The 19,403-nt window shown below is 39.2% G+C and overlaps 3 protein-coding genes across 12 annotated transcripts in view; 1 reads left to right on the top strand and 2 right to left on the bottom strand.

The window, feature by feature from the left end:
- Positions 1-8,972, bottom strand: part of cbx5 (chromobox homolog 5 (HP1 alpha homolog, Drosophila)) — a 9,854-nt gene extending 882 nt beyond the window's left edge. Inside the window, exons 1-7 of one of the 6 annotated variants that reach the window (XM_058762998.1) lie at positions 8,763-8,968; positions 7,595-7,669; positions 7,235-7,253; positions 6,645-6,846; positions 6,126-6,351; positions 5,609-5,709; positions 1-3,806 (exon numbers count right to left, since the gene is read on the bottom strand). The exon at positions 1-3,806 is cut by the window's left edge and continues 882 nt beyond it. In XM_058762998.1, coding sequence (XP_058618981.1) covers positions 3,665-3,806; positions 5,609-5,709; positions 6,126-6,351; positions 6,645-6,784 — 609 coding nt within the window. In that variant the 5' untranslated portion in view covers positions 6,785-6,846; positions 7,235-7,253; positions 7,595-7,669; positions 8,763-8,968 and the 3' untranslated portion in view covers positions 1-3,664. Of the gene's footprint in view, positions 3,807-5,608; positions 5,710-6,125; positions 6,352-6,644; positions 6,847-7,234; positions 7,323-7,594; positions 7,670-8,453; positions 8,707-8,762 lie in introns of those variants that run through there. The other 5 variants (XM_058762995.1, XM_058762997.1, XM_058762996.1 and 2 more) reach the window with 5 other exon arrangements.
- Positions 8,973-9,330: 358 nt separating this feature from the next.
- hnrnpa1b (heterogeneous nuclear ribonucleoprotein A1b) lies at positions 9,331-13,205 on the top strand. 4 transcript variants are annotated; one of them, XR_009268803.1, is made up of 12 exons: positions 9,331-9,465; positions 9,962-10,081; positions 10,228-10,374; positions 10,464-10,674; positions 10,765-10,857; positions 10,937-11,062; positions 11,151-11,222; positions 11,307-11,480; positions 11,577-11,720; positions 11,817-11,888; positions 12,969-13,039; positions 13,112-13,205. XR_009268803.1 is itself a non-coding variant. In XM_058762993.1 (11 exons), exons 1-10 carry the CDS (start codon positions 9,454-9,456, stop codon positions 11,876-11,878), a joined length of 1,161 nt encoding a protein of 386 aa, XP_058618976.1. In that variant the 5' UTR covers positions 9,331-9,453; the 3' UTR covers positions 11,879-11,888; positions 12,969-13,179. The 4 variants fall into 4 exon arrangements, 2 of the variants coding, with proteins under 2 accessions (XP_058618976.1, XP_058618975.1); XR_009268802.1 differs by having other exon boundaries at positions 12,073-13,039; XM_058762993.1 differs by having other exon boundaries at positions 12,969-13,179.
- nfe2 (nuclear factor, erythroid 2) lies at positions 12,752-18,139 on the bottom strand. 2 transcript variants are annotated; one of them, XM_058762989.1, is made up of 4 exons: positions 17,943-18,139; positions 15,877-15,955; positions 15,305-15,442; positions 12,752-14,788 (listed from the first exon to the last, which is right to left on the bottom strand). In XM_058762989.1, exons 2-4 carry the CDS (start codon positions 15,922-15,924, stop codon positions 13,550-13,552), a joined length of 1,425 nt encoding a protein of 474 aa, XP_058618972.1. In that variant the 5' UTR covers positions 15,925-15,955; positions 17,943-18,139; the 3' UTR covers positions 12,752-13,549. The 2 variants fall into 2 exon arrangements, with proteins under 2 accessions (XP_058618972.1, XP_058618973.1); XM_058762990.1 differs by having other exon boundaries at positions 18,032-18,050.
- Positions 18,140-19,403: the final 1,264 nt, after the last annotated feature.

Here is a 19,403-nt window from a genome sequence, read left to right as displayed (position 1 = left end):
CGCGCTTGCGTGTGCGTTTAGGCTGTTTAGGTTCGGAAAGGGATTCGGAAAGCGTCTCATATCGTGCTTATGAGGCCTACAGGACACTGATCGCTGATCCGAAGGAAGCGACGGCGCTCGAGTGCACTTTGTGTGTGCGTTCCGGCGGTTTGGACGGTGCTGCAGTGTGGATCGAACACACTGCTGCAGTCTTCCCCTCCCAAACTCCAGCCCTCGACCACAGCTGTTCAGTGGTCCCCTTGACAGCCATCTATTAGAGCTTATGCGCAGCAAAAACCCATCGGACCACATGCATCCCAGAAATCATGCACACAGACTATATTCGCCGCTCGCTGACTTTTTTGCCTCAGCAAACATATTCAAAGCGTGCACTCTTTGCTTATTGGTTAAAAGCGTCGTTCAGGAAAGGCAAACCCCAACGTTCTGCTCATAGTTCAACATTGTGGGTTTTACCACGGGGAATATGACTTTAAAGGAATAGTTTGTCCAAAAGTTCAAATTCTGTGATCATTTACTCACCCATACGCCATTCCAAACCTGTATGACTTTCTTTGGTGAAACGAAAAGTTATTTTGAAGAGATAAATACAGAAAGTAAGTCATACACTCTTAAAAATAAAGGTTCTAAAAGTTTTTTTGTTTGTTTTTCTGCAGCAATGCCGTAACCGTTTAAAAGAACCATTTTGTGTGTGTGTGTGTAAAGAACATTTTAATAATCTAAAGAACCTTTTTGTGGAAGGTTCTGTGGACATTAAACGTTATTCATGGAACCATCATTGCCAGAAAAGAATCTGTTTTCCTAGTGTGGAGGACATTTTAATAATCTTAAGAACATTTCTCCAGTTTAAAAGAAACTTCTGTGCAGTGGAAAGGTTCCATGCTCTTAAAAATCATGTTTTTTTTTATTGGTTCCATGAAGAACCTTCAACATCTATGGAATCCTTCCACTGGACAAAAGGTTCTAGAGAGCAAAAAGCTTCTTTAGAATAATACAATTTTCTTCACACTAAGAAAATAATGGTTCTTTTAAGAACTGATCACTGAAAGGTTCTTTGGAGAACCAAAAATTGTTCTTCTATGGCATCACTGCGAAATCCCACTTTTTATAAGAATGTTAAAGGTTCTTCATGGAACCACTGATGCCAATAAAGAATCTTTAACTTAGGAAAGTTTTGGTCAAACTATTCATTTAACACACTAATCCCGATTCATTTCAACAGTCATTTCGCTCCTGTTTTCAAATGTGACTTCACATACTCTCTTCTCCATCTCTCCTGATCTTACATTCCTCGAGTCCTGGTGGAGCAGAGCGAGTGTGACAGCTCTCCAGCGTTCCATAAAGCATAAATGCAGCCTCTCAGCTATCTGCTAAGACTTCTGCTCCCCGGGGCTGAAAATTTACTAGTGACCTCTGCATTCCATTTCAGAGCTGAACCGCTTCCCCCTTTTCCCCTTTGGAAAATTCCACTGCCACTGAGGTAGTCGAGAAAACGGTATTACAGGGAGGGGTTACGGCTCAGACGCCACTTCTCTTAAGACTTTGGACTGCGCAGAGCTGAGGGAATGAAGGAGCTGCAAGCCACATTCACAATAGGCCAAACATCTCAGAAACACGATACAAATGGAAAAGAGTGAACTGGAAGTCTGTATAAAGAGGCTAAAGCAAATCTGCAGGGCTAGGCTATTGTTGTCATCCGTAAGATATGACTGCGATATTGAATATCTGTGAAATTGAGAATGAGTGGACTATGGAAACAAAGTATGGCATTCATACAAATGTTCTGCAAAGGAAGTTGCATTAAACTGCATCAAGACTAGGTCAAAATAGAGAAATAAATTGATATATGAGCTCTGAAATATCAGTGAAAATAATGCATTTATAAGCACAATGAAAAGTACAAATATACCCAGGAATCTTATTTTTTACTGTATTCAGAATCCCTATGCAACTTATGGTGTACATTTTTTGGCAAGTAGAAACAAATAGGCAAGACTTGCTCCACTATGACATCTGCTGGTACACATCAGCACTGCTTTTCAGGTTAAACTTAACACCGCACTGAATGAGAAGGTGCGTGTCTGATGTGTTAAAATAAATGCTTTTAAATTGCGCTTTTTCACAAACAGTGCATAGAGTGAAACTTCATAATCTCAGCACTACAATGAAATTTATTTTGTTTGACTTGAGTCAGAAAACCAAGGTTTAGGGTTTCCAGAAACGTTCAACTGTTAGTGTTGAAAACTAGATTTACTACAGTATGGTACAGGACATTAAAAAAAGCTATGCACTTGACATAGCAAAAGACAACTATTGTTGCACATTTTAAAAACAACTGCTAGTCATTTGTATAAATGATCATGGAAGGGATGGTCCTTTTGTAATATAACAAAAAGCATACCAAAAATAAAGAAATGTAACAACACAATGTTCAACCCCGTTTAAAAACTTTCTCCCACATTACAAACATCTCAAGCTAAACCTTTCTCACTATTGTACTGCTGTCAGTGGACTGCGCCCGTACATTTAAAATAAAACAAGCTCTTTTCCTGTTGTAAATGATCTCGAAGGAGTAGCTTTTGTTCAGTGGCTTTGCAAAGCACACAAAAAGCACTACAGAGCACAAAACTCTAGCATAGGCATGTAACCTTGATAAACACCATTTTATTGAGTCAACACTAGGTTAAAAAAGTAATAAGAACCCGACATATGATTAAACTACCACGTGAATGAGTTCATGAGGTCAATGAGGGAATGTGTTCACCAAATCAGCCACAAGAGGGAGCACATCAGTTAACCCTATGGTGCATCATGGAAAAAGAGTGTAGAAACAAATAAAAATGTCCCATTACACACTCACATGATGACAATTGTCTGCCCTCCTGCAAGCAACAGTAATAAGTTCAAAGGTAAGAGTGGTAAAAATGGGCCAATTCTTAAAGTAGGAGAGTTTTACATTAGAGACAGTAGTGGGGGATGTCAATGTTCTAAATTCAACATGGGGAAGGCGATTATAAGGTGTAGTTTCTTTATGTGGCTTCACTGACAATCAGAAACCCAAAAATCTAAGATCATAGGATTTTGGCCCACATGGGTCATTATTAAAGTTCTACCTGATTGAAAAAACAAAAACAAAGAAATCAGTAGACAGGGTGACATCAGCTTGTGAAATAAAACCAACGCCGTCACGTCTTTATCCAGCGTCTTAAGATGTTCAACGCACACGCAACTGATATTTTCAGTAATTTCCAGCAACACTACCAAATCGACTGTGTGAATGAAAGTTAAAAGTTTGACATGTACGGGTTTCCATTGTTTCACATCTAAACTAGCACACAACACATTATAAGAACATAGTTGTAGGGGCACAAATACACAAATTATGACAAAATAGAAGGAAGATCAGAGAGAGTAAGAGAAGAGAGATCACATTCCACCGCTCTGCTGCAGCCGCCGCTCGCCACGGCCTTTCGGTTTGTCTGGTGAGAGATGCTTTTTCATGAAGGGTGGACGGAGGTTGTCATGGTGGGCAGTAACCTCCATTACTCGCTGGCCGTTTTTTCTTTTTACTAAATGGTCCGTTAAAAGTTGGCTATGAGAGTGTCACCGGTGTGACAAAGGGCACAAGGTTTGGAGGACTCAGCGTCTTTCCTCCCCCCTCTGCCCTTTAAACCGCTGTGGCGCTCTTTTCCTTCTTGTCGCCGTCTTCGTGCCAGGTCAGACGCTCCTCGTAGAAGGCAATGACGATCTGTGGGCACTTGTGATTGGCTTCCTTTGCAAGCACAAGGTCGGCCTCATCAGAGTCCTTCCTGTGGTGGGACATCAGCAACAAAGGAAAGACAAATTTGCATTAAGTGGACAATTGCAGTGTTATACATCAGCATTAGCTTCAGTTCTAATTGAAACTGTGTGACATTAAAATCCTCAAGTGCCCTTAACTTGTTAGTTAAAGCTTCTTCAAGCTTAAACAGAATTAAACAGATGTCTAGATGTAAAAGACACCGCGATTGGCTAACCTCCAGATACTACAGCAGTTCAAACTGATCCAACATCAGGCATCGACTTTGTTTACATTTAATGCATACTATACAGTCATAAAAATCTGGGTTTTTAAAATCAGGTTTAATACTTTAACACCTTTTAAGACCTGCAAAAATCCATACAGAAGAAACATTAACAATTTCAAAATAAATCATGTAACTCAGATTCTTTTACTCAATTAAACAGACTGGGGCAATACAAATGTATTGAAATTTTATTGAAGTTTATGCACTAATGTATCAATACATAGAGATTAATTACACCTTGCTAATACAATAACGTAACCATACATTCATAATTCATCAACAGTGTAAGTGTTGGCCAAGCATAAAATGTGTGGTATTCACTGATTGCAAACTGCTCTGAAACTGCCAGCCTGTAGAAATCCTAACGGCTCTGTGTTTTGTTTCTGAATGTGCAGCAATCACATTTAAGTCACAGGCCTTATGAAGTTTAATCATCACATTAGACCGTAGAATCACCCCTGTTCCTCTGTCCGCAAATTTAAAACCTCTAAATATGATAATCAATACTTTTGTTATACCAGTTATGGCCTTATATTAGATCAAACTACATTTAAGACTTTTTCAGGACCAATGAAAACCCTGAAAAATATATTCAACCCTAAGGAGCTATGCATATTTGATTACAGCTTTATATTAGAAAACATTTCCGCAATAGTAATGTCTACATTTGTAAAATCTGTGAACACAAAGTTTTTTTTTAATGCAACTATGCCGATTAATTATGGTTTATTTTATTCTATTACGCCACAGTAAAACTAGTAACATTTGACCAATGGAACATTTAGGCAAAATACAATTAGGATTATATGGTTTATAGTGCCAAAGACGCTATACAATGCAAAAGGCTGCACCTGAAATAATGCATTCTCTGCCACATTCTATGAAGAAAATACACACATGAAAATAATCATAAAAGGAACATGTTTATGGACTCAGGGTTTGTAATTTCTGTAGTCTGTCAAAGTGCACATTTTTATGTATGCTAAGCTAAACATACTCTGTACAGTATGTGTACCAGTCAGGAACTGCAATTATATTTTTTTGTAAAAAACACAAGATGAGAAATACAGAAACTGTAAAACAGACAAATACAATAAATGCAGAACAGAGACTACAATGAAGGGTTTCAAATGTACAGGTGTAAATAGGTATAGAATGGTGACAAAAGAATAATGCTTGCACAGTCTCATACAGGGCGAACGTGAGCAAATTTGACACAAAGAAACAAAGAATGGGGCAGTTTGCATCATTTCAGACATAATGCCAGGTGTAAATGTGGCTATTAACACTATTTGTCCTAACACCCGTCTCGGGTGATCAAATCACAATTGGTCAGTTGAGGCACTTCCCTGATTACTCCTGTTATCAACATGCATCTCCTATGACCACTTGTGATGGGATTTAAATTAAATTTCAACATCAAACGCCCACTGTCATTTTAACTAGAATATGGTCAGACTTGTGGCTTTGGTTCAGATGTGTCTCTAAGGAGAGATTCATTCAAATAAATTTGCTCCCGATATGTAAAGAACTATTTCACTCACCACTTCATAAGGAACATAAGGTCTCCACAGGAGTCTGTTGCTCCAATAATCTTCTCTGGCTCCAGGCCTCGCTCAAAACCTCTTGCTACAAGGATCTCATCCTAGAAAGAACAAGGACGACAATCAAAATTCGTTGTTTATAACAAACCAATCCATCATAAAGGCACTTTAAACTGTAAACCTTTGATTCCATTATGCAAAATAATTCTGACGGCACCCATCCTCTGCAGAGGATCCATTGGTGAGAAAGTGATGTAATGCTAAATCTCTCCAAAAATCTCTCTCAATGAAAAGAAAATCATCTATATCTTGGATGGCCTGAGGGTGAGTACATTTTCAGCAAATTTTCATTTTTGGTGGAACTATTCCTTTAAGCAAGTAATGAGGTAAGAAACATTTGAGAGAGAATTTCAACCCTCTGGATGTACTTGCAATATCAGGATGGATATTGCATGGTAATTACATTTAAATGAAGTTTAAGCGGGGGCCCTTAAAACTTTTTTTGTTAAGCACTTACCTCCTTTTTCTTTTTGGGTTTGCTGCCACTCCCGTTCTCTTCCTCTGAGTTTTTCCTCTTGCTGGTGCTGCTGCTACTGTCTTTGGGACGGGCCGAAGAAGAGCCTGTGCTGGAGGGCTTGCTGCTGGGTGTGCTTCCGCTGCTTCCTTTTTTATAGGTCTTCATGAACTCGCCGATAAGCTCTGGACAGTCCAGGTTCTTCTCTGGTTCCCATGTGTTGTGTTTGCTGCAAAACAATGCATGATTCATGCACAATAAACTAAAGCCACTGGATTTCCTCACATCATAGATACGCCTTCGGGAAGTTTACATACTATGACAAAACTATGTTCTTGAGTGTTCTTCAAACTAGTTTTTTTTCTTTTCTAAATCACTTATCCACTTCATCTCAATGTAAAAAGCTACTGATGTTTTTCATAGTCACGCATTTTAAGACTTATACATGCAGTAACACAAACCCACATCTTCTTGAGATGAAACAATCTACACTACTTCTTATTAAGTACAATGAAGACTTACTCTGAAAAGCCTTTCCACTTCAGGAAATATTCCACACGGCCCTTCACAACTCGCCTGTCTAAGACCTTCTCCACTACATACTCTTCCTCATCTGAGGAAGCAGCCTCATCATCTTCACGGTTCTGGTTCTTCTTTCCCATGACTTTCCTATGAGCAAGTGTGACCTGTGTGTCTCCCTGGTCCGGGGAGGAAAGTGTTCCCACTGGGGGAAAAATAAAAAAATGTCTTATTAAAGTTAGAAACAGGGCAGTCCTCTACCGTACAAAAATACAAAAAGAAGAGTGTATTTGACTGTTCAGATGCATATTCATTTCAAATATATCTTGAATATAAACAAACATCAATACAATATAAACAATCTTGCAGTGTAAACGTCTAATAAATCTATTTCTGTCAGTTATGTAATTAATATTAATCAAATAATATTAATTTACTACATTTAATTCATACAGCAAAGTCTATGCTAGTTTTATTTTAGATTTTCTAACTTCTACTGGTGATATATGATGATAGTGCTGTTAAGAATGTAGAAAAGAAGTTTACTTCTACGGTCTTGTAATTTGTCTCTTCAATTGAATTTTATTACTCACCGTTCTCTTTAATAATTGCCTGGTGACAAAGGACAATGTTTACTTTAGAAATTAGTTAGCAGTAGTTTCTGAAGTGGCACTGTAAATCCTAAAACAAACAACAACAAAAAAAAAAAAAAAAAAAAAAATCACTGGTCTAAGTTAAGTATTATCTATATTGTATGGCATTAATATGGACTGTTGTCTATATTGTGAAAATTCTATTTCCAGCAAAAAATAACCATATCATGAACTAAAGTTACTCTTAACATGACAACAACAACAACAACAACAACAGGCTGGATAGTATGAGCAAAATCTCACGGCTTAATGTTAAACCTTTCTTACCTTAAAAATCGATATTTATTTTTAGACACTCACCTACAGTATTCTATTGGAGGACGTAACCTCTTAAAGTGCAGAGATGATTCTTGGATTACAGCATTCAGAGCTCCCCTAAACACGTACAATTCATTTAAACATTACTGCACTTACACATAACCAAAACGTATATCAATAAACATGCATAAGGAGAAACGCATTCATTGCTCTAATAAATAATTGTAGAGGACTCTCAGAAATAGACACACAAAAGATCAGCATGCCTTTGATTTGAGGAGCTGCAAAATTATTTTCTTAATTATTAATAACTTTAAAATATGTTTAATTGTTAGTAAACATTGCGCACACACTGTTATCAAAGCTAAAGGAACAACAATGCATGCTGTCTGTAAACATTACATTAAAATCAAGCAGTTATATTAGGATGCAATTCCTATTTTCATTTACCAACATACATATTTAAATCAACCTTGCACTAAAAATGAGACAAACCAGCCATGTGTTCTTATCTTACTGTCTTGAAGGATTTTAGCGAGCAAGGCCAAACAATGCGAAAACATTGAACAGCCCTGCACGACTCTCACGTTTTCATAGTTTCACATCGCATGCCATATGAGATATAATTCCCAATGCATTTATTCCAAAATACGAAACATAATTCACGGATTTAAATGCAATGCTAGCTGCACTGCTAACATTTAGCAACAGAAGTCCCATTGATTGCTACTGTTTGCTTATTTGTCTCGCTATAAGCTCATTTCGAAATACCAACAGAACAAAAACACTGAGAGAGAACAATACAATGAGAGCATAATTTCATGCGTTTGCTGGTGTTGTGTTTGTGTATAACGCAAGCTCAATTAGTCAATGCCTGCAAAAAACAATAAACAAGGCTCACCAATACACAGGCGCACATGATAGCAGGCTAACATAGCTCAGTTAGCATACACGCTCCACTTCTTTCTTCGGTTCTCTACATCTAACCGCAACAAGCAAAGCATTCGTGTGCTTTTTCGCATTTATTTGAATAGTATCGCTGTGCTCTCTAGTGAGCCTTTGCTTAGCAACAGCGCGGGCCGAGCAGAACTGATTTCACCTGATCCTATCACGTTAAAGCGTTACACTTACGGATTAAATCATTTCCAATGTAAGGAGAGCATACAATGACATATTCTGACGTCAATGTGGATGATTATAGTATACTTACTGAGATATTTTTCGACGTTTTCTTATTCGTGTTGGATAATGAGGCTGAAGCGGCGGCGGCTTTTTTCCTGCACACAGGAGTTTGCTGCCTTTCGCGCACGCATCCGTCCAGTGGCGCGTCCAGCCAATCAGCGTGTGCCTGAGCGAACCGCTCTCGCGCCAAAAACGGCTTCACGCGCATACAATGGGGTGCGCGTACGTCACACGGCAGCTAAACCCACGTACTTTGCTGAATGTTTCTGATATTTTTAAAAGGCTATATTTAATTACACCTTTATAGAAAAACACATATTTCATATAAGATGCATGAGTGCCTTTGAATAAGGGATGAACGTTATATAGAAGCTGTGTGAATAAAATTATAACTTGTGAATTACTAACCCCCTCATATCTTCTAATGCGTATTTTTAAAGATTTTTTACAACAAAAAAAAGCGTATTGTTTTTTTTTTTAATGTATGAGAAAGATTTGTAAACGCGCTAACCTCTGTTCCAGGGATTGACTTGGGTCTCAGCCAATCAGGTATCGTAAAACCGCAAAACAAAAGCGTTAGCGGGAAGCATAAACCAATCATCGTCTGCAGTAGGAGGGGACTATTTTTTGCACAAGCTATTTATGGTATCTCCCCCAGTTCTCTGTGCGTGTCTCACCGACAAGCGTGTGGCGCAGCACGGACATAAATAGTCGGTAGGATGTCTAAAGAGGTAGGTTGATTTTAATGATGTTGGTAGTTTTGTCTTTATGAGAAACGGCTTAAGCAGTGTAGTGTTTAATGTTTTGAGCGTTTTCCAATTTAACTCTGATCTCGTTCGTGGCTCTTTGTTAATGCAAATAGCGTGTTCGGCCGCCATTTTAACTCTTGTACTATGCACACATAGGCCGCGTGTTTGCATTGAAGGTCGAATTCTTGAAAATCGTGGTTTCTTTGTTTTAATTTCTTACCGGCCACATATGTGATGTTTATATCAATTTATAATCGCTGTTGTTTTACTGAAACAAAGGTACTGTTTACAAATGGGCCGTATTGTGCGGCACCAACATGGCGGAGGTATTCCATCACCTCCCCTCAAATGGAGTCTGTTACCTCAAGGATTAATGATGCTTTGCGCAGGAATAAGTTTTAGTTTAGTATTCGCTGCAGAATAATTCACACGACGCACTCAGTTTCAGTGTTATTAAGCTATAATGGGTTATTTTCAGGGCCAACCACGTGAGCCAGAGCAGCTGCGGAAGCTCTTCATTGGAGGGCTCAGCTTTGAAACCACAGACGATAGTTTGCGGGCGCATTTTGAACAATGGGGCACCTTAACGGATTGTGTGGTAAGTTCCTTCTATCTTGCTTATCTACAACGATATACAATATGGATCGTATCTTTGCGTAATCTAACACTAAATATCGTGATTTAAGGGTATAGTGACGACCAGTAGGCGTTTTAACTCTTATGCTTGTTTATGTACTGTTGTAGGTGATGAAAGATCCAAACACCAAACGCTCCAGGGGCTTTGGGTTTGTCACTTATTCCAACGTGTCTGAAGTTGATGCTGCTATGGACGCACGGCCCCACAAGGTAGATGGGAGGCTCGTGGAGCCCAAACGAGCTGTGTCTCGAGAGGTGAGGTTTAACACCCTAAGCTGTTGTAAGGCAAATACTTTTATAAAGATGTGTGTGAATGCAAATGCCTAATTGCATATCGATTTTAGGACTCCAATAAGCCATTTGCTCACACAACTGTGAAGAAAATCTTTGTGGGTGGCATTAAGGATGACACTGAGGAGAACCATCTTCGTGACTACTTCAAACAGTTTGGCAAACTTGAGGCTATTGAGATAATGGTTGACCACAAGACCGGAAACAAAAGAGGTTTTGCCTTCGTTACATTTGATGACCATGACTCCGTTGATCGTATCGTCAGTAAGTGCTTCTGTTCAAGTGCCGCATTTAGTGTCTTAATATTGTTGGTCTTTTTATTAGAAATATTAACTTTGTCTTCCCCCTCCTTAGTTCAAAAATACCACACTGTGAATGGGCACAACTGTGAAGTCAGAAAAGCTCTGTCTAAACAAGAGATGCAAAACACTGGCATGAACACACGAGGTAAGTTGGTGTTCAAGTGTTTTTTTTTTTTGTGTGTACTTGGATGTATTAAATGGATCTCTTAAAACACAATCTGTAGGCCGTGGTGGTGGTGGTGGTGGAGGAGGAGGTGGAAACTTCAACCGATATGGCAACAATGGTGGCTATAACAATGACTTTGGAGGCGGTGGTGGCGGCAGCAACCGCGACGGGTATTTTGGAAGAGGTACATGCCTAAGTGGACGCTGAAGTGTTTTGAATGATGAATTTAAGTTTTCGTATGGGCTTAAAGCAATTTTCACAACCTTTTTCAGGAGGCAGAGGTGGTGGAGGTGGCAGCGGTTATGGAGGCGACTGCTACAACAACGGATTTGGTGGAGGAGATGGTATGCAGTGGTTTCTTGCTTCTTCGAAAATAAAATGTTTTGATTCGTTAATGTTAAGTAACTTATTCCTGTTGCTTTCTCCAGGTAATTATGGTGGCGGCCCTGGTAACTATGGTGGAAACCGTGGATATGGAGGAGGCAGCGGAGGAGGAGGAGGACATGGTTATGGCAACCAGGGTGGCGGTTATGGTGGTGGCAGCAACAGCGGCGGTGGCTATAATGACAACTACAACAACGGCAATGGAAGCTTTGGAGGTGGTGAGTAGATACAAGTCTGAATCCTGAACTTACCTACAAATAACATGAAGAACTGTCGGCAGTAACCAGGTGTATGTGGTTTTTAAATGTGAATAGGCAACTTTGGAGGCGGTGGCGGTGGCAGCGGCAGCGGCGGTAACTACAGTGACTTTGGCAACTATAACAACCAGCAGTCCAGCTATGGTCCCATGAAAGGGAACTTTGGTGGCGGCGGAGGAAGAAACAGTGGCCCGTATGGTGGTGAGTTTTTCATAATGGCCTTTTATGCTTCTCTTTTGATTTAAGTCACCTTGTATAAACAATTTGAGTCCTAAATGACATAACGTCTGTTTTTAGGTGGCTATGGTGGTGGATCTGGTGGTGGATATGGAGGTGGCTCTGGTGGTAGACGGTTTTAAACTCAAAAAGGTTAGTTTCAAATTCTTTTGACTACTTTAAATAGACTTACAGGTTTACAGGTTAACAATCCCAATACGTTAGTCTTGGACTGAATACTCATTGCTATACTGTAACCTTGCTGTACATCTGGTGTAGAAACAACAAACCTCAGGTAGTGTGCAGCTTAACATTTGTTGTTCATATTGTTCAACAGGACTGAGTGCTTTAGGAGAGGAGAGCGAGAGAAGTGACAGGGCAGATGCAGGTTTACATCCCTAGATCTGCTCAGCCAAACAGGTGTGGCAGATTTACAGCTGCCACCAGAAGAAGTGTACAGTAGCGCTATCATGCGTGGGACATCATGAATTTGTCATCATGCAGACTTATTTTATATTGTCTATGGAAAAAAGCATTCCAATGAGGTTTTATGTAGAACTACTTTCAGTCTCTATGGTTTTGATTTTTATGTAACCAATCAAGGTGAAATAAAACATCCTTTTTGTTTTTTTAAAAAGATGTGCGTTTTAGTCATTTGTTTTCTGGGGGTTTTAGCGTAGTACACTTGAACTTAATGGGAGCTTCTGTGAGCCTTTTTAGGAGAAAGTAAACTCAAGACTGTCGTCTGGCTCTTGTATTTAATAAAATAAAAAGAACCCGTTCTCTTAAGGGAACGTAAGTGAAATGTTCAAAAAGCATAGGTTGTTTAATGCAAATGCCTAGAGTAGTGTGGTTGCATATATCAGTCTAGCCATGGGAGCAGGCTGAGAAAGGAGTAGCAAGATCATCGCCCTGTGACGAAGCAGAGAGCAGGGAGTACAGGGCGCCACTCAAAGACTAGCAGGCAGCGCTTTTATAACTCCTGTAGGTAAGAACAGACTTCTCCACTACCGCTGGTAACTGTAAAACATTTTATTAGCAGAAGCTGTACAGTTAATGTGATCTTCCCATTCATTGTTGTGTATATTACAGGGGAAGTGACTGCAGTCAGCATAGTTTGGTGCACAAGATTTTGTAGAACTTAAACCCTTTTTAATGCATGCCCACTTGTGTTTTTTTTTTTTCCCATGTTCTATATTTAACGTGCTGACCATGTTACTCTTGCTTTTTCAGGATCTGATGAGTGAAATCACCTCTTGAAACAAAAAGGCATTTGTCTGTCTAAACTGGTGAAATGATAAAAGGTACTTGCTCTTGTAATGCAGTTTTTATCTTGTTTGCAATATTCTAAACCTCAAACTTGTTCTCTTTTCTAGGACCAAAATGCAGCTGAAGAGATTATATATATATTTTTTTTTAATTACCTGTGTTTTTTTACCTTTTTTACCAATAAAACTTTTTTTAATGCTACATTTGACTTGTTTCCTGTGTAGAACACTCTACTTAAAGCTTGTGTTTGTATGTTGGACATAATACTGATTTTAGGTTTTAGACCAGTTTTAATGTACAAAACACTTGCAGCATAAGTTTGGAAGTGTCTTAATCTTAAAAGCCCTTCATAATTTCTGTAGTTGTATTTTCTAGTTCTGTCCTAGACTTCTTTGGTTAATTACTATTTGAGCGATCTTGTAAGAAATCAAGTCTTTATCTGTTCATGACAAGTAACTTGAAGTAATTGGTCAAAAAGTGTAGGAACCTCATGAATTTAGTTGTCCATCTATGGGTGACTTACACTTTTCAAAACAAACATCAGTTCATTCACCCTCCAGTGCTGTATTCCGTGGCACCAAGTAAACGTTGCCATCATTAGTTTGTTGTAGTGAATACTCATCAACTGAATAAGGGTGTCCCTCCTCATCACGTAGCTGTGAAAACACTTGGGTGTAAAGATCTGAGAGCCGACATTTGACAATGGATAGGTTTTGCTGAAACTCCAGTCTCTCTCTGGTTAAATGTTCTCTTTGGGCTCTAAGCTGTCCCAACTCGTTTTCTAAATGCACAATATTCTCCAACTTCCGCTTGCGGCAGTTCTGAGCTGCGACTTTGTTCTTCCCTCGTCTGCGGATGTCCCTCACGAGTGCCATCTGAGGGTCGCTCAGTGTGAATTGGGTCAAGAGCTCATTGAAGTCATCCACTGGTAGGTTCACAATCTTGTTCAGCGAGAATGGGATTTTGAGAGCGAGGGCTCGCCGCTCATCTCTGCTCAGGGGTACGGGAATGCTGCTCGATTTTGGTTTCGGGTACATGGATTGATATGAACCCAGTCTTGTGAAACCCGAGCTGTTTAGCTGTAGATCATGCAAGGCTGTGGGTAAAACCGGGTGCTTCACTGATGCAATTGTTTGGGAAGTCTGCTGGTTGATAGGTTGCATATTTGTAGTTGTGGGAAAAGAAGTTCCAGGGTATGAACTGTAGGACTGGTAGTCGACAGACCCAAGCAAACTCTGCCGCATGCGACATTGTTCCCCAATACTTTCGCTTTCGGTGTAGCCCATCGTACCATCTGCAGGCAAGTACGAAGGTACTCCATGCACCGCATTCTCAGGAGAGGCAAGCGGTGGGCTTGAACCAAGCGATAAACCGGAATCTGACTCTAGATCATCTGCGCAAGCCTGTTTGATTTGTCCTGTGCAATGAAGGTTGATAACGCCATCTTTCGCAATACCATGACCGCGTGTCGTCATGTTCATGTGCTCCAAAAGACTCATGAGAGGAGGATGAAGAGCTTGCGTATTCGCAAGCATTCTAGAGGAACCATGGCCGCCGGGGACTGGGAGGCTGTAGTGCATATCCATGTGTGGGTTTAAACGCTGATAGGGTGGCATCATTTCAGGGTATGCATTTTCATAAACAGCAGCAGGATGGGCATCACAAGTGGCTGGAATGGATTCTGCCTGCGGTTGACTCATCCCGAACCCCCCTTGAGAAACCATGGGCTCCATGGACAGGTATGGAATAGCTTCAAAGGGATTCTCATTGGGTACCTCAAACTCCTGTGACAAAAATAATATTTTAATAACAAGAATTTCCAGTTTCACTCAAACTTGACCTGGGAGGTAATTCAAATCTCTTTTACAATAAAACACCAGTAAAGTTTGCAGTTGATTTGTGCTGCAGAGGGTTGTATTCAGTCATCTGCTCAGGACCAGCCCACCTGGGTGAATGTGCCACCCGTAGCTTATGCAGGTCTTACTTAGGAGCGCTCAGGTTTCATGTCGAAACAGATGGTCATTGTGCTATGCAGGGGGCTGTCGGCAATATACAGCACTCACCCTCTTTCTCTGTCTGCCTTTATCCTTGCATCACTCAATTGGCCCATTGTTGCAGATCGTAGCTCAATGTGTGTGTTTACAGGGGATTCAGCATTAGAAAAATGTTATAAGGCCAGGATTTCATTAAGATTGTAAAATGACTGGCTGTATCCTACCATAAAATAATCAGTTCTTCTTGAGTTTTGACATTTGTGCATGTAAAAGAGCAAGTTTAGTGGGGTGTTCCAATGTACCGACCTGAAGTTCTGTGATGGCCATCAGTTCCTGCCAGGCCGAGTCCATATCCAAATGCTGGGGGGAACGATGTGCCCGGAATCCAGTGACATTGGTGGACATTGACACCTCCCCATGCAGTCTTCCAGGGTTTGCCAGTCCCTTAAAATTAATATAGTGTATGCAAAAAAAAAAAAGTTTATTATTTTTGTTAAGTATGTTAAAATATTTATTAAAATATATAATTATTTCAAATTCTTAGAACAAGAGAATTATTTTCAACCAATGCGCGCACACACATATTTTATGTATATATATATATATATATGTTATTTTTAAAATGTTTTAAGTATACTGGAAAAAAATCTGCTAGTGCAGTAAGACAATATATCTTTAAAATGTGCATTCTCACAATTTTTGTTTTTAAATATTTTTCTTTACTGAAAAACAAGTCAAGAAAGGAGTAATTCAGCTTATTAAGAATTCATTTTTGCGGGGTACAGAGATTTTACAGCATTTATTCATTCGTTTAAAAAAACTATTCTAGGCTTTTCTCACTGCTGAATTATATTTTTTGTCCTCATAAAGATACTGACCTCACAGCTGATCCTCAGAGGAAGTACACCGTTGATTGCTGAACACATTCAGGACAGACCCCTGATGCAGTGAATCAGTCTAAAACATTAAAAGAAATCAGTCACTTTTTGTATTTTGTCAGACATGAATGTCAAGTCAAATGCATTTGTAGAGTTAAACATAGAGAGAAAAATACACACAAACAATGTAAGCGTTCACATAACGGGTAATGCAGGTCAGCTGTGACCACATGCCAACAATCTGGGGACCAAATTTAGTCGGACTTGACCACATTTTCATCTACACACCCGTAAACGGAGGATGATGTCAAAAAATCGACATTAACCTTCATAATATATCTTGTTTGAAACTGTTTCACATTTCCCTTCCCATGTGCTCCAAATGTCATTTTGTGTCACTGGACATGAAGTTTCTTTGCACTGGATTTGTCCTATCAGCTGGCTTTGCGAACAGTAATGTCAACCCTTGATAAGACAATCTTTTGGGAGCCAGCCTGTTCTCCAGTAAACGAAGGCAGGGGCCTAACCACAGACATCAGAACGTCAGGAAGACTTTCTCAGCACACTCCCTCATGTCGAAAGTAAAGGAATTAGTCTATGTGATACTTAATATGCATTAGCAGTCATTCCGGTTACCATTGAGTTTAATTTATTTAGCTATTTCATCGTGTAAATCAAATTAAACTTGTGCCTCATCTGTTGGTTTGCTTTTATTGGTGCTGTATTAGAGCCTTTTTATACACAACAAACGCTTTAAACTTTGATGTTGGGTTCTTGTTATATTGGATATATAGTTTGGTACAGTAAAAACTATGCAGCTATAATAACAATAATTTTGCATTCGAATATCATTATTCTGCTTGCAAGTGTATTCTGATGAGAAAAACTACGGTTATCTTTTTAACTTTACAAAAGAGTGAAAATTTCATACATTTTAGTACAATTTCATATAATTCGAAAGCAATGTTTAGCTAATTGTAAAAATACAAGAACAAGAATACAATAGGCAGTGCCTGATTGAAATGTCAGGTACGAGTTTGACAGGACGTGGCAGCAATAATATGTATAACATCTAATGGTTTGGCATTTCTTGTGTGGTAAAGTATTCAACAAAACATGTCTTTCCTTTTGTCATACTGAGGGTAAAAAACATATATCCTGCCTTTACCGCGGTGTCTAGCTTATTTCCTTTGACTAGTTTCTTAAATTCTGAGGGGACAGGGCTGTGGGACCGGCCTCCCAAGGTTCAACATCAGCTGTGGTACTAACCACTGTACAAGTGCACGCGAGCCAACGGTAAGCAAAAAAGATAACAAATGTAACTATATTTACCTCAATTCAATAGTATGTCTCTCTTTTTAAACATTACTCTAAACCATGCGTTGCAATATCTGTGATAATCAAAAAAGCGACTGCAGTCTAATGAAAAATAAAGAAAAGTTTAGACCAAACAAAAGTTTTTCATTTGTTTTTAAAAATGAATTTTTATATACATTTTTTAATTTAAATCTTAAAATTCACATCTCAATAAAATGTTCACATTATAAACCCTTAATTTACATTTACATTTATGCATTTGGCAGACGCTTTTATCCAAAGCGACTTACATTGCATTCAAGTTACAGTTTTTACATTTTATCAGCTCTTGCTTTCCCTGGGAATCGAACCCATGATGTTGGCGTTGCTAGCGCCATGCTCTACTATTTGAGCTACAGGAAAGCTAGTGGTTAATATTTTAAGAAAAAAAAAAATAGAATGTATTTAAAATATAATACAACTTTAACACCTTGAAGTTAAAGTGGTATATAATAACTGTCAACTACTTCCAAAGCAAAAATGTTTACACACTCTTTACATTTGATGTGTCCTTGGTCCTTAAAGAGTTTTTATGACTAGAACTACGACTCAGAAACTTGAATGACTAGAATTACGACTCAAAAAATGTCATTTAGAATCTTTCAAATTTGATAGTGAACCAGAATTGTACAATATCTGTCAAGAACTGCCATATTTACTGAAGAAACTTCACAACAAACCCTCAAAGAAGATGAAATGACAAACTGTACCTTATTAGCATGTCCTTAAGCACTCAGCTCAGAAGAAAAAGCCTTCACAATGTCATATTCACAATATCCTGAGAGCAGTAACCACTGACCTCTGTGTTGAAGTGCAGAGTGAAAGAGTTTGCTGCATGCTCTTAGTTTTGAACTACAAGTGTGCATGCGCTCAACCTGTCTTTCTCTCTCATTCACCCGTTCTCCCACTCACCCTGTCTGCTTTTGGCTGTCACTCACACAGATGGGATGGGTCTATGGGCGATGCAAGCAGGTTTCCTGTAAAGCACCCACACTTTTTGCCCTCCTAAATGCAACACTTGCACTTTAATATGTTTAAATGATATTTCCCATGAAAAAAGAGCAAGTGGTTAAGCCATAAATTTATATATATACAAAGCTCACGCCTGATACTGTGGACTTCCCAGATCAAATATAGACTCGGACCCTTCAGCTTGTGGTTTAAGGACAAGTTATTCACATCCACAGCTTTGGTGTGTACGTGTCCTAAAATCTATCACACTTAAGAACTATAATAAGAACTATGTGTTTCATAAAGACCCGAGGTGTTCATGTAAAGGAAAGCCACCGTGAGGGATGTGGTTTGAGCGCAGACGCTTCGAGCAGGCGCACCTGGAGTTAAATCTGGGATTGCTTTGCGGAGGAGGGGCTGTTTTCCAACTTGCTTTAGTAGGGATGGAATGTACACCTTCAACAGGTAAGAAAGGCCACATTGTTCCTGTATCTGCTGCTCAACCACAGAGAGCAAGCGAAAGCAGGGGGGCGAGGGGAGGGTGGAAGAGCGTGTCTTACATTGCAAGTGACCATTCGAGTCTTTGCTGAAGTCCCTCCGTAGTCAAACACACACGGGACAATAAGCACGATTGTTCGGACACAATTGTCAGGTGAGGTGAAAGGATGTGTTTTCCTTGTTCATTTGAAGTGCTTCATTTTATTTGACCGATGCCTTGTCATGTTACACTCACCCTCAATAATACAGCACTTAAGGAGTGTTCAGGTGCATGATGATCCACAATCATTAGAAACCAATTACTTCTGGTGGAGAAATCGAATTTCATATTAATAATACAATCTTAAAAAGCTTCCAAAAGGGAGTTTTTGCAGCGACGCCATATAGAGGAACCATTTTTGGTTCCCCAAAGAACCCTACAGTGAACAGTTCTTAAAAGAACCATTTTTTTCTTTAATTTTTACAATCTACAGAACCACTATGAGGAACCTTACACTCTTAAATATAAAGTTCTTTATTGCCATCTGTAGCTCCATGAAGAACCTTTAACACAAAAGGTTCTTTAAAGTGGAAAACACTAATTAAAAATTGTTCTTTTAAGAACTGTTGACTGAAAAGTTCTCAAGGGAACCAAAAATGGTTCTTCTATGGCATTGCTGCAAAAACCTCCTTTTGGAACTCTTATTTTGTAGTGTATGTACGATGGAAAGGTTCCATGGATG

Source organism: Onychostoma macrolepis, chromosome 23 (genome assembly GCF_012432095.1).
Source record: "Onychostoma macrolepis isolate SWU-2019 chromosome 23, ASM1243209v1, whole genome shotgun sequence".
Taxonomy (NCBI): domain Eukaryota; kingdom Metazoa; phylum Chordata; class Actinopteri; order Cypriniformes; family Cyprinidae; genus Onychostoma; species Onychostoma macrolepis.
The sequence above is the reverse complement of the archived record's forward strand: the minus strand, read 5'-3'. Positions and strand labels throughout refer to the sequence as shown.